This window comes from Struthio camelus, chromosome 3, assembly GCF_040807025.1.
Source record: "Struthio camelus isolate bStrCam1 chromosome 3, bStrCam1.hap1, whole genome shotgun sequence".
In the NCBI taxonomy this organism is placed as follows: domain Eukaryota; kingdom Metazoa; phylum Chordata; class Aves; order Struthioniformes; family Struthionidae; genus Struthio; species Struthio camelus.
Genome location: NC_090944.1, coordinates 78,259,628 through 78,274,283, shown reverse-complemented (window position 1 = coordinate 78,274,283; position 14,656 = coordinate 78,259,628). Strand labels below are relative to the sequence as shown.

Genomic DNA, 14,656 nt, shown 5'->3' with positions numbered 1-14,656 from the left:
TTTTGTGTTTTGTGGGTTTTATTTCTGGGTTCTTTATAAATCTCTCATTTCTTTAAGACCGGTGTTCGGAAGGGCTGTAGTGAGCTGCTTGGAGGCTGGGCAGTGGAGAGGGCGAAGAAGGCACACTCACTTTCCTCAGTTTGTTTCTAACTTGAAGTACTTCCTAGCTCTAAAGAAAGAGCAACCCCTTCTGGCTCTCCTTCAGCTGCGCTTGTAGCTCCAGAAATAACCACAGGGTTTTCACTTGAACCATTAAAAAAGGGTGGCTGCTAAGCAGGAGGAAATGATTCTCAGCAGGCACAAATCTATTTCATGTGTTTTTATTCTTTCCATTTCTTTTAAATGGAAAACAATCTGAGCAGTTTCTGAGGATAAGGGATATAAATCTGTCTGCTGCTATTTATACCGTGCTCGTCACTACAGTGTCTAAATGCTTAAAATATATATCTGCTGCCTAACCTGAGGTGGTCTTCAAGCTGCTTTGGCTGTCAAGAGCAGACGCATCTGCTCAAAACCAGTAGTGAGCCGAAGTCCCAGGAGACATCTCAGTCTCGCTCTCACCCCTGCTCGGACCGTGGCCGTCAGTGGCTTGGCATGAAGCAGTTGACATCCTGTGGCAGTGCCAGGGTAGCTGCAGAGACCCTGGGCTGGACACCACGTTGAATCGGGACCCAGAGAAGTGACTTTCTGGTGTCTTTCACCAGTACAATAAGCACCTGCTTTACTAGGCAGTAGTACTGAAAGGGAAGATTTAGTGGCGTAAGCCTCACAGACGGCGTTATCTGTGCTGTTCTTCTTCTTTGGGTGGATAAACTGTGTGGGTGTCTTTTGAACCAGGCCGTAACAGTGGGGCTCTCTGTCCTAGGTGGATATTTTAATAAGCAAATGTCTTCCCTTTGCCTGTATTTGAATGAGAAGATACCCCTTCTCTGTCTGAACGCTTTCCTGTATGCCTCACTTACTGCATGCACCTGCATATTATTCTTTATTCCCATATTCTACATGGACATTCAAATAACATTAAACCCCTGATTCAGAGATATTTTTTTAAACGGTTGTTGTTAGTCATTTTTGTATTGACTGAATTTTTCATTGGTAATATTGTTGGCAGCAGTCCATGTCTGCCTGGCTGGAGGCCAGTTTAAGCTCGGCAGGATGAGCCCTATTGTTCAGCAGGCTTGGATTTTGTTAAACTCTCCAACAGAAATATGTGTCAGGAGATTTGCAGCTATAAAGTGGATCATGTCGGTGAGGTTGGGAACTCACTCAGTACGAAATTGAACATTTCGCCATGCCTGTTGCTAAATATGTTTGTGCGTGTTTCCTCTGTGGGTTTCAAAAAAAGAAAAAAAGAAAAGGAGAACCTGAAAAAAAGCTAGACCTGTTGAGCTCTGTCTTTAACTTATACAGCTGATACTTTCTTTGATGTTGAGTGGTTCAAAAATGCAGCAAGGCTTGGTTTTGTACGTTGCAATGTTAAAAGCAAGTCTATTTTCCCTTTTTTCTCTGTGTGTTACAGGCAGTCAGATGCCACCGCAGCCTCCTGGCAGCCAGTCAGAATCCAGCTCCCACCCTGCTTTGAGCCAGTCACCAATGCCACAGGATCGAGGTTTGTTAGGTGTTGGGTCTTTTTTAGTCGATGCCAAATGCAGCCTTCGTTTTAAGTTGCACATTAGCAATGTGAGATTTCCTGGTATTTCTTTTCTTTTCCCAGGGAAAATAATGACAGTTCATATTGTAAAAGGCTCTGGGGGTTTCCTTTTCTGGGGAAAGAGCAATTGAATAGCAGGTTTTACCAAAATATAATTGGAAAACAAGGGCGCTCTTAAAATACAGTGGCTACCCAAAGTGTAAAAGCAGTTTGCTATAAATGCTTGATTCATGATTCCCATCCTAGAGAATTCAACTTTTCATTGTCTAGCTTGGAGTTCAAGATCTATAGAAAGTACTATAGAAGTAGTACAAGCACTGCAGTTTTACTACTATTATGAAAACTCTCTTGTGTCTGTTGTCTTTGCATGGACACGATAGCTAGTCTCCTGGCCAGTTCCTGACCTAAAAATATCTTTAAAGCGAATCAACTATTTAGGTCAAACGGTTCAAAGATTTGGAAATTTTACAAGGGAAAACCTTGTAGGCAACAGCACTGTTCTAAAATTGTGTTTCCTAGCAAACACTCACCAAAATAAACAGATAATTTTTTTCTCTTAATGTTACTGTTTATAAACTTTAAGACCTTTCCTTTTTTCCTCCTTCCTCCCTAGCCCAAGAAGGATAATTATCATGGCCTTTTGGCATGGCTATATGATAAACTGCTGTTAACTAGGCATCCTGTCCATACAGTGGTTAACATGTGCCAGCAACAAGTTCGCAGAACAGACACATGATAACTGTGATAAACATGAAGTTATTTATGAAATGCCCCTCCTAAAATGTCTTAGTACCAAAAATATTTCAAGTAGCACCATATGGGGATACCATAAATACTCGAAGTTTTCTCACAGTGAAACAAGTTGAGCTCACAGAATGACAAATTTCTGGGATAGCATCCAGAACGAACTGAGAGGCTTCACAGAGAGGGGAAAAGATTCTTAGTTTTTGCTATTTTTTTCTGTGTTTAATGTCACCTCTTCTTCAAATGCTGATTAACGGGAACATTAAACATGGAATTCTACATGACTCATTTCTTGTGTTTCCTTTTCAGGTCATTCTTTGTACACGGTTGTTAGCACAGGGACTTATTTTCCCTTTAAAATTGTTTAGAATAATGCTCATGTCCGACAGAAAAAGAATGACCTCAATACCTAATACAAGTTTATAATGTTTTATAGAGCAGAATGTCACAAGACAGTGGGAATGGATCAGAGTGAGGCTTGGGAGACCCAAGCGTCTCACAAGGATGTGCTCATTGCCTGGCACGATTGGGTCGTGGCCCAAAATGTGGCACTGCCCCATAATAACTATTTCTGCAGTCTAACTATAGCGTAACTATTTTCTGCAGTTGGACCATGAGCCAGCAATGTGCCCTTGTGGCCAAGAAGGCCAATGGGATCCTGAGCTGAATTAGGAAGAGCTTTGCCAGCAGGTCAAGAGAGGTGATCCTCCCCCTCTGCTCAGCCCTGGTGAGGCCTCACCTCGAGTACTGTATCCAGTTCTGGGCTCCCCAGTACAAGAGAGACATGGCACTACTGGAGAGAGTCCAGAGAGGCTGTGGAGTCTCCTTCCCTGGAGATATTCAAAAGACACCTGGACATGATCCTGAGTAATGTGTTCTAGGTGACCCTGCTTGAGCAGGGGGGGGGGGGGGGGGGGGGTTGGACTAGATGATCTCCAGAGGTCCCTTCCAGTCTCAACCATTCTGTGATTCTATGTTTTTCTACTCGTCAGACTTTGCGGGATAGGTTAGGGTGCTCTGACTCTAGCTGTGAGGCTTGAACCTCTTCTTTGGTGCTCTAGAGGGAAACTGAGTGCCAGTGTTGTTTGGGGGAGGTAGTGGAGTATTCAAAAGAAAAACACAGAAGACAGCTGCTGTGACCATGAAGTGAAACAAGTAACTAATAGTGAGGAAAGGAAAATTTACAGGTGTATTTGGCCTGATTCTTCCTATATGGCGGCGAGACTTGTGGGTTTGTTCTTAGAAGAAATGTGTTTGGGAACGTTATAGTAATTTTTGCCCTATTCATATGCAAAATGTTTTGTTTTCCATTTTATTATAAATGGAGGCTTCTGCTATTCTATGCCTGATCCTTGTGACCCAGCTTGTGTAAGAAGTCCATTTGTTTCATGCAGCAGATATGAAATTTGTAACTAGCTAGGTCATATTGATTTTGCAGAACATGTTCCCCAAAGCTTCTCTAAAGTCTGTGCTCTATGCGCATAAACATGCGTGCCTTCCCTTTTGCGCCCTGTCATTGATTAGAGGCTCCTTTGAAATGGAAAACTTCACCTTTTAAAAAGGCTGTTACATTAGTTGATTCCTTTGCTTGCTTGAACTGGTTTCCACTGAACTTGGAGAAGGGAAGGAGGGGGAGTGATGGGGACTCAAAGGGAAGGTGCTTGTCATTTGCTGATAAAAACCTGAGCAGAAAATCGTTGCTGCTGAGGACACCTGATCCACAGGCATCTGTTACAGTAATTTAAACGCTTGGCTTACTGATACACTTTCTAGCAAAAAACAAAAAAAGAGAAAACAAAAAACCCAGAGACCTTCCATAGGATAAGCGATGGTTTATTTTAGTGCTTTATATAACATTTCTTTTCTTGTTTAGAGAGAATACTGAATGAACAAAAGGCTGCTAATAGTTTCTTGAGTAGAATCCTCTTTTCTCTATACTTGAATGAAAATGTTATTTATCAGATATTGTGAAGCTTGATTGACAGGTGAGGGCTAAGCTGCGGCACTTCTGGGTGCTAAACCACTACACTGAACTGTTACGTTTACACTTATTTATTTTATTATGAAAGTGTTTGATTATACTTTATCCTACTTTCCATGGTTACTCAGCACCCAGCTGGGATTTCTTATATTTGCCAGCCTAAGGCTATACATCCCCTGTCATACAGTGCAGTACGAAGCAATGAGTGTATTTTTATATGTACATTCTGTATGGGGGAGGAGGAGGGTGGTAATGTACGTACATATGCACAATAATAGAAATTTCTTGAGGGACTGGATTTTCTGTGCTCTTCAGCTTTTTATATAGCTCATGTGGTACTTTGTGTAATGGTAGGTTAAAAATAGTTACTTTTTTTTAATAATTTGAAAATCTTTCATATCAAGCTGTAGTACATTTGGATCTGGCTTAGTATAAATGGAAGATAGTATTGTATGTAGTCCACTTCTGTTCTTATTACAGAATTAGTAATCAGTTAATTATGTTACGTATCCAGTCAACGAAACTTTTACAGTTTTATCAACATGTTTTCTAAATAGGCAATACAAAATGGCATGTGTTTTTACGTGCATAACCTTTGTCTCAGATCACATGTACTTTGAAAGTACTGGTACTTGAAAATAAGTCCATATAACTTAACAGACTGTGAGAGCTGGAGAGCTGCAGAGATCGAGGGCGCAGGCTGTGCATGGTTGGCATCAGGTGTCCCCTTGGGTAGCAGGAGTAGGCCCGTCGGTTCACCTGTGCATGCATAGGTGCATTAGTTTGCTGCTGAATGCCAGCAAATTATCATTACTTGGGTGTTTTGTGTGAAAATGGAGCCATGACTATTGAAACTAGTACTGAACTGTTAGTTACTGTACTTTGGAGGGGCAGGGGGGCAGAGGGTGCCTGTTTTGCCCTTTGTTTCTCATACAGCTACTCCAGATTTTTCTTCACTCTGATCAAAAGTAGAGTTTGGGGGGGTTTCTTATTTGTTGAGGTCAAAGCTTGTTAGAAACTAGTTACATCAGCCCTCAAAGATGGTGAAGCAGTGGTACCATGCCTGTCATATCCATTTTGCAAATAATGGAGGTACACAGTTGTTTGAGATCCTTTTTTTAATGGTATCCACGTATTCTTATCTGGGTTTTGGAAGCTGCGCTTTGAGGATGCAGGAGCCAAAACTGTATCACGGGTTCAAAGTTATTTGTATTGATTAAATATAAACTCAGCATACCCAAACTGACCTCCCAAGTCTGCTTCCTGAACTGCAGTGTGAAAATCTTCTGTCCCTAGCCACTAGCTTATACTCCCACTTTTGTATACTTTTGTAACCTAACGTTTATCTGTGTGTGTGAATACTGGCCTGTGCAAACACTAGTAGGATAATATGTGTCACAATAATGTTGAAATAGACACTTTCACTCCTGCAAAAAGGAATGGTTTCTTCCCTGATGTTGAAAAAGCATGCAAAACTTACCTGCTTTTGCATAATATTCTGCATGCTTGTCAAGCTGGATATGTGCATGTCAAATTTCAGTCTTATTTATATTAAAATAATAAATTGGGAGCTCCTGAAAACCGTTGAACTTAATGGAAACAGTTAATGATGTTATTACTGTAGCAAGCACTCTCATAATGGGGATACTTAAAGAAGCCTTATTTATTAGTGCAAATGTATATGGGTCAGAATTAATTTTTAAAAAATCTTTAATTGTTTTCCCCTTATAATTTTCACAGCGGTGCATAGTTAAATATTCATGATAATGCTGATGATATGCTAAAGGTCTGAAATAGATCTGGAGTCTCAAAATCAACACAGGTTATTTAACCCTTTTCATCTAATGCACCATTGGGGACTTGCTCAGTGAAATCCCAGAGCACTGGAATAATTAGAAGATAGTAATGAGGATTTAATTAGTCCTTGAGATATGCTGAAATAGGACCACTGAGAACTTTTCTGTTTGGACATGGATTGCAAGCAGAACTGATGCCGCTGCAGCTGCTGTGATGTGCTGGAAAATGTATTCCATTGCTGGAGGCAGTTTCATGGCACCGTTCTGTGCCTGTCAGATGTATGTGGAAAGTGCTGGGAGTAAGCACCTCCAAAATTGTTGAATAGTAGCCTTCCTCGTCTCTGCTACCCCCTCCCAACACCCCCCCCCCCTTTTTTAAACATTTTTTTCCACTCTAGCTTTATTTCTTTCTGTCGTTTACATGATCTAGCTTTTGAGGATTTTGTACAGTTGTAAGCTCTGTTGAAAACACATCACAAACAAGGACAGGCAGCCAGAAACTGCAGCCTTGTAAGAATACCAGTGTTGTACTAAGCAAAATTTGGATCTGTTTGACACAACTGCTTGTAAGCTTTAACTCCAAATCTAGTTCTTATTTAGTATTAGATCTTCACAGAAGTGATATTTATCAGTAGCTGCAATGTAGTAAATTTAAATGGCTTTTTTGGCAGCTGGGATGTTATCCAGCAAGAGGTAGTAACAGATGGGATGTGATCAGGCATTTTGATGTTCTCTTTGTGCTTCCCTACAACACTAAGTAGGATCTGAATTTCTCTAACTACAATTTCCTAATTTGCCCATTAGATTTCATGTAGGTATTTTTCTCCCCTTTAACTTTTTTTGTATGGATGCTTATTTGTACACAGTCATGACACAAATTTCACTGTCACGTATTTTCTTTTAATAAACTAGAAATGTTGGTGCTTATTTGGAAGACACAGAATACCGATCTGGGAATTTGCCCCTGAATTTCCTAATCAGATTCATGGCTTAATACTGACATCTGATGATAGTGATTCTTTTCCCAGGAAGTATTTTCTTCTTAAAAAAAGAAACCAGAAGGAAGAAAATAGATCAAAGAATTCTTATTGCAACAAAAAAGATACTGTAGTTTGCTTTTAGATCTTAAAGACTTTTTCCTTGTGATTATGTTTCTGCCCTCAGTTAGGGATTTGGGATCTATTCAGAGCACTGAGCAGCTAGAGAATAAAATGATTCTTGTCATTAAAATTCCTCTGCTTGCCCTGTTAACGATGACACCACTTAAGGTTAAATCAGACTTGGTAATAAGTTTACTTGATGTAGACTGAAGTGTTTCAGGCTCTTAAAGAAAGATGCTTGAGACATGCACTGAGTGCAAAGCCACAGGTATGTGTGAATGTCTCTTCTGCACATAGTGTTCTCCAGGTGGGTCAGTAAGGAGGAGCTGAGCTCCAGCTGGTATGCAGGAGCGCCATGCCAGGCTGGGAAATAATTCCTCATGCCCAGGAAACTGGCGTTAGATGAACTGTGTCCTGGACAGCCAGAGAACTGTTTCGTGAAAGGAGAAAAAACTGATTTTAAATGAAACTATCGCACATAGCAGAAGGAGTTATTTCGTTTCAAGGATAGCTCTGTAAAACACCTCTCTTTCGTCTTGAGTCACATTATAGACCAAACCAGCAGTCCCATCTCTGTTTCTTCTAAAGGATGTACAGGAACACATAGAGCTGATCTGTATGTATAGGCAGAGCTGTGCAACAGAAGCTTGAACTGAACTTCTTCGGGGGCTCCGAAAGTTATCTTAGCTACTCAGTTTAGTAAGCACTGTATTTATCAACAGCCTTTAAAAGGATGAGGCCATCGTTATTTTTTACAACTGTATTTTTGCCTTGATGGCAAAAGTCCTTTGGGTTTAAGTTGGTCATAAGTGTGACATTTAGTTTTCCTCTAATTTGAAATGTAGTATTGGCCTGATGAGCAGCTTTGTTAAAATTTTTGCAAACTGTTTTTCTCTGCTATTTTTGTTGTAGTAGCACCCAAGAGCCCTATTCCTCTACCTGTCCATATTGTGCTACATCATGTACCAATGCAGAGCAAAAAATCTTACAGTATTTATTACCTCATGATAAGTAATCAAGATCTGTATGATAAAAGGTTACTGGTTTTCACTTTGAGCCATGGGAGTGAGTAGTTTTGCACAAGTTTGTTTCACAAGTCTTGAAGGAAGTCAGTTGCTTTTCTTACTTTAAAATATTTGAAAGGATGTTACACTGCCTAACCAAGTTAGTTCTTAAAGGAATCAGTTACCATTTCAGGATGTTGGTTTCAGACTATATTTGGATTTCAAACATACACAGCCAGCCTCAGCCTTAGGTTGGTCTTATTAGTTTTGGGGTGCAGTATAGATACAGCCATACTGACCATTTGCAAAAAGAGCTGAAAGAGGAAAGACTATGATTTGCATGTGGTAAGCCACCCTAGCAGAGAGCAAAGCTGCAGAAGTAGGGTTTCAAGTAGATAATAATATCTATACAATCAAAACCTAGAGTCAAGTCTCCCAAGCAAATTTTGTATACTAGCAGCTGGTCATTGCTTTCTTCTTGCTGATGCTAAATCTAGTTATACTTGGGGATGAATCTTTATTTCATTTTTTAAACTAAATTGGGGATTCTCTTTCTGAGATTAGGGAGTAGAATTGAATTATTCTGGGAGAGTTTATACAGTTGCCAGTGCAAAGACCTCTCAGTAGAAAAGTTTCCACTGACTTCATTAGACAGCCTTCAAATTCCCTGCCTCTGGGCTCAGGGAGTGAAATAAGCCACAAGCAGTCATTGATGAAGAACTTGACAAAGTGACAGCCGACGTTCCTGTCGCCGGGCTTACTGTAAAGTTATGGAGTGCAATCACTGTCCCTGGGACAGCTTCCCATCATGGCCTATAAACTCAGGGCTGCCCGTGGTCCATCTGTTTAACAGCACCGTAATTTCAAGGACAGCCAGCTCCCTTAGTACCTAAGCTAACCTTCTTGCGAAGCTTCTCTAAAATAAAGAACGTCTAAGATAAGATCCTTTAGGTCTTTTTAAGTTAATATATAGGACAGTGAGCAGAGGTCTGTATAATACTATATATAATAATAGCCAACACTGGGATCGTTCTTTCCATCCCAAAAGATCCTAAAAGGCTGTAGAATAAACATTGGTCAGGGAACAGCTGCAAATCAGGGAAGGGAAGAGTCAGTTAAATGGTAAATCATGGTAAAATAAGGCCCAGTCGAAGACATTTTGGAACTGAGGATAACATGCTGATTTTGTATTTGTGGAAAACACTATGATTCATTTTACATGCATGAAAGGCAGAAGACACACTATGCATATTTTAGTCATGTCCACAAAATCCGTGTATATCTAATGGTATTCAATATGTTTACTTAATGAAAAGGAAGATCGGGGTTGATCCATGGGACCTTTGAACAGGAGTCTCCAGGGAGGTTAAATTTTTCAAATCTGAAATTTAGACCATTAAGCCTTCAGGCCTTGCACATCACATGTTGAAAAATGCCGTTCCTTCTTTGCTCTCCTCCATGATTTTCATAAGTATGCATGTTATTAGGGAAACTTAGACAAATGCTGATTGTATAAAGCAGACAGACTCCTCAGATTTTGTATGTTGCTGCTCAGATTAATTCCAGCAGCCCAAACTTCTCAGTGAAATCGAGGATTCGTTTCAGGGGACCAGGTGTGTGAGGGGCTGTTTTGGGATGTTTTCATACTGCAATTCACTGTTACCTCAATCTCAAAGCAAAAGCATGGCACCAGGCATGTTATGGGTAACAAATAATGTGTAAGATAGTGAATGAGCTAGGGTTTTTTCCTCTGTGAATCAACATCTCTGCAAATGTCTTTTCTTCTCACTGCCCTCGGTACTGCACTTAAAATTTACATCAGAGAGTGTTAGGCAAGGTTTGCATTAGGAGAGGCTGAACATGTCTTCCCCAGCTACCATCTGGGTAATCTGTCTGATCCTTCCCCAGATTCTAATTTATCAATGATAGATTATATGAATTTCTAGGCTAGGCAGTAGCTGAGGGAGGTTTAGGGGTGGGAAAAATTTAAACGTTATTGCATGCTATACATAGACAGGGTTTTGTAATATCAGAGAGAAAAGCGAAGCGATTCAGCCAGTTAACCTAATAGCACAGCTGGTGAAACACTAGGGGGTCTGGGTTAAAACCTTAGCTAGGTCATTAGTTTCCATCTTCCCCAAAGCTATTCTCATTGTGAAGAGAAACAGTCAGACAAATAAACAGTGAAGATACTGTAATACAGATAGTAAAGCATAATAAGAAAATACTTCTAAAAATAAATAAAACCTACCCAGCACCCTTGCTTAAATAGAATGTTGATCCCATAGTGAAAAGGAGAAATACCTCAGTGCTCCTTGCAGGAAGCACTGATTTTGCTGCGGTGATGTTTTCCACAGCTCCTGTTTCACATATGCAGAGAAACATCTTAGGTGAATGGGTGTGAAGAAATGAGGCAGTCGTTCTGTAGATATTAGCAGATGCCAACAGAAAAATGAATTGCCCAGGTGCCAAGGGGGAAACGTGTTGCCTGTTACTCTGCCCCAGAGAACCTAGGATATTTTAATGACACCATGATGCACTTGGAGAAGAAGGCAAGGCTTTGTGCGGGTGGAAGAAAGAGCTCCATGTAGAAATTAGATTTTTTCACAGTTAATGGGACAGCAACAAAGAACTTTCTTCTAGAAACTCCTCAGGGTTGTTTGTTTATAAAATAGATTGTGATTGGGGAAAGAAGTGAGGATTTTTAAAATCTATCAGCTTTTATAAGATTTAAAAATTTAGCATGAAGAAGATTATTAGCCTTCTTGTTAGAGGCTAATGAATAAGACTAATTTTTCCTTTGTCAGTGTTCTCAGTGCATTCTTTAATGTTGCTACCCTTCAGCTGAGTGAGTTGCTGTCAGCAGCACGAAATGTTCGTTCAGTCGCAAGGGCCTGAACAGAGATCTACTGTACTCAGTACCTGAGTATTACCAGTGTCCAGGGCTGCTGCTTGAGATGCCTCTACTGGGTTCATACCAGAGCCATTTAAATCAGCCTTCCCCATTTTCTTCAGTGCTGTTACTTGTTTAGACTTGTATAAAATCTTTTGACTGCTCAGATTTTTTTGAAGTCTAAATCACCTTGCCTGAGGTGGGCAGGCTAGTGATCATTTCAGTCTAACCATGACCTTCCTCAGCAGCCTGCACTGTTAACACAATACCTAAGTTTATTATATCCACTACACAAAATATGCTTTTTTGTTTGTTTAGCCCTACCACTTCTGACCCAGTGTTGTTTTACCCGTGGACAAGCAACATTTGGGAGTCGCTGCTCTAGATCCATCTCAGTTTTATTGTATCTCTGGTGAAAATCCTGGGATACTGAGTACAACCCAAATGGCAGTCTGAGGAAGGAATGTCTGCCAAAGGCAGCGTCAGGGCTCTGCAAACATTTGCTCTTTTTTCTCAAGGGTGCTTTCCAGTGCCTTGCTGACATACCAAGCATTGGAAATTTGTGATTTTTTCCCCCAATTTTTTTCACTTATAAGTAGTGGAAAATATTCTCTTCTCACGTACCTGTTTAATTCTTTTGAGCTGATTTGTGAGCAGAGAATTTTGTGTTATTTTTCTCTAATTATTTGCTGGTTAGCAAATGCTTCTAATCTGTTTCTGCTTTTCTAACTCCATGATTTCCAGAGTAATGAGCCTGTCTAGCTCCCTTCTTTAGCCTCTGCCTTAGAACAAGAGGAATTTTCCTATTCTTTAGTCGGAAGGGTTTCTCGGCTGTTTTGATCCCATGCTCCTTCACTGAGCATGCCTTTCTAAAAAGAGCAATAGCCTGATATTTTTCCCCCATCTGCATTCTTTTTTGCAAAGCACCATTGCAAGTTGTAACTTTCCTCATTTTTTTATTTGTCAAATGTGTATAGTTCGCGGACTCCTTTGATGATGATCTGCCTATCCCTGTAAACTCCAAAGTTTTTCTCAGCTTAAGATGAATACGTGTTCCATGTGTTTTCGGGCTTAATTCATTCATGAAAATGGATGAAATACTCCTGGCCAAATCAGAAGAACTCTCATTGACTGTGGGTTAAGTGTGTGCCAGTAGACAGTTACTCGCTATCAGCTAATATGCAAGAGCTTGTTACTTTGCAGTGTCTTCCTTTGTGTTTGAGCTCCTGCTTTCCTGGAAAAAGCCTTTTCATATTCAAGCCAAGACCTTAAAATATCAAAAGAATCCATTTCAATTTTTATAGCAGCACCCAGCGCATTCAGAGGGGCTCTTTCATAAATTGGTTAACGCTGAGTACACAGTATTCAACAACCAGAGGGTTTTGTGTTGGTCATTGTGATGACCAAATGTGATTTAGGAACCTTAGTGTATTAGTTCTTGAAGCTCTAGTAATTTACTGTTCTTAATCGGGTGTATGTATATGTGTGCATAAAGCGAATATAAGATTTTTAAAATGTTTTGGCAAAGGCATCGTATATAATATTAGCTACGGGATATATACTACCTACATTTATTAGTGATGTATAGGACAATGTAAATTTTATATTTGTCTATTCCTTTCTCAAGGGAGAATATTTACAACATAAATATCATAAGATGTTACCTGCTCTGTATTTTTTCTCCATATTTTGCTAAAAAGAAAGAAGAAAGTCTGCAGCTACTGGACCTTTTTGGAACGTTGTATGTATGTTCTGTCTGAATGTACAAACATTTTATTATAATCGTATACTAATTGTTAATAGTATGCTAGTGTTTCATTGTAACTTTAAAAATGCAAAGATGACGCTGCAACATTAACTGGGATTTAATAAAATCCCAGTTTCGGGAAATAAATATAGTATAAAAAATAACTATTAAACATAAGAATATACTTCTGACAGCCTCACTTTATTTAGCGCTCCTGAAATAGCTTAGCTTGCCAAATTCCACTCAAGTTTTTCTTGGTAAGTAATATCTTGTTGTGATGGCAAGTAAAGTATCATCTGCACCTCTTTTATCACTAATATTAAGGGAAGAGAGTAGATTTGTCCACTGATGAGCATGTTGCCATTGCAGTTTTTAAAGACTTAACTCACAGCTGTTTCCTAACAGTTTTTTAAGAAATACAAAACAAAACAGGAAAAGAAAACTGTTGTCACAGAGGTTTACATGTCAGATGTGGTCTAGCTATTTAATCATTCCGCTGCCCTAGCTCCAGTGCAGTTCTAATGTAATCATGCTTCCTTTCTTTACAAAAGCAAACTTTATCTTAGATCTAATTTTCTGGAAAGAAAATTTATTTCTTTTTGTATCGGTTATAAAATGAAGTTGAACACTAGGGGAAATGTGTGTAAATAAGGAGAAATGAATGTATGCCAGCTGCTCCCTTTCATTTCTGATAAGGTTTCTAGAATTGATGTTATTTTCCCTTTTTGATGCAAGAAAGTTAATGTGTTGACCATGAACCCTTTTTTGTTTCTAAGACATTTGAGCTTCCTGCAAACGTTTGAAGCACCTCAGACTCCTGCACTGATTTCTGAAGGGTCACTATGCTCTCACTAAGGTAGATCAGAACAGACCCGTCTTTGTTCTGAGGGAATCCAGATCACATTAACGACCTGATCTTACCTTCACATCACATTTATAACGGGAATGACTCCTCTGTTCTCTGAAAAGAAGTTGGAGCATATCCTGTTTTAAGACCATGCTTCAGCTTATCTGACAGATGAAGATCATATGGCACGGATATTCCTCCTGGATTTCAAGCTTCCTTTTTCCCTTAGTTCTTTACCTATCCATGCTCAAGAGAAAATAGCAAAGCCAAACCCTTTTGAGAAGGATCTTATACCCTCTGAGGTGATGAGACTTGTGCCTCGTGTCAGAAGCCATTAGAGATTCTGTTCTCTTCTTTCTGTTAATCAAAGGCCCAAAAGTTCCTTGCTACATCTCAGTTTGTTAATTAAGGCCAGAGCACAAGTTGGAGCAGCATCCTGCAGTTGTCGTTACAGCTTAGTTTTTAGTATGCCCTTCAGCATGATTTTAGCCGGTGCATGCGAGCACTCCCTGAGGCAGAGCCCAGGGCATGGACGGGGCAGCACAAGGGATTGTGCACAACAGTTATATGGATAAAACTATCACCACTGAGTAGGGAAGTTTAGCTGTGTGGACACGAGCATGCCACCTCGCTCTCCAGGCCAGGTGACCATGCCAGGTCCCAGTGTTTTATTTATGACTGTACATGTAGGCGTGCAGTCAACTCCACAGCATCACGAAAGTGAAACAAGTTTCCTGAAAAAGAGGTCATTTGAATGGAAACATTTACTTCACTTATTACTGCAGTCTCTTCAGGAGCCCTTCTGGCAACAGCAGAGCTAGCTAAAGCTTAGGTCCCTGCTCTCTGTTAGACTCCTCAACTAGCAGTTCCGCTGCATGGGTACCGGAAATCGC

General features: G+C 40.0%; 1 protein-coding gene across 18 annotated transcripts in view; it reads left to right on the top strand.

Moving 5' to 3' along the window:
* Positions 1-14,656, top strand: part of ARID1B (AT-rich interaction domain 1B) — a 336,987-nt gene that overhangs the window by 248,904 nt on the left and 73,427 nt on the right. For 17 of the 18 annotated variants that reach the window (XM_068938631.1, XM_068938621.1, XM_068938627.1 and 14 more), the window contains one exon: positions 1,520-1,609. The exons of the other annotated variant lie outside the window; for it this stretch is intronic. In XM_068938631.1, the coding sequence (XP_068794732.1) occupies positions 1,520-1,609 (90 nt within the window). The remainder of the gene's footprint in view (positions 1-1,519; positions 1,610-14,656) is intronic. 18 annotated transcript variants of the gene reach the window in all.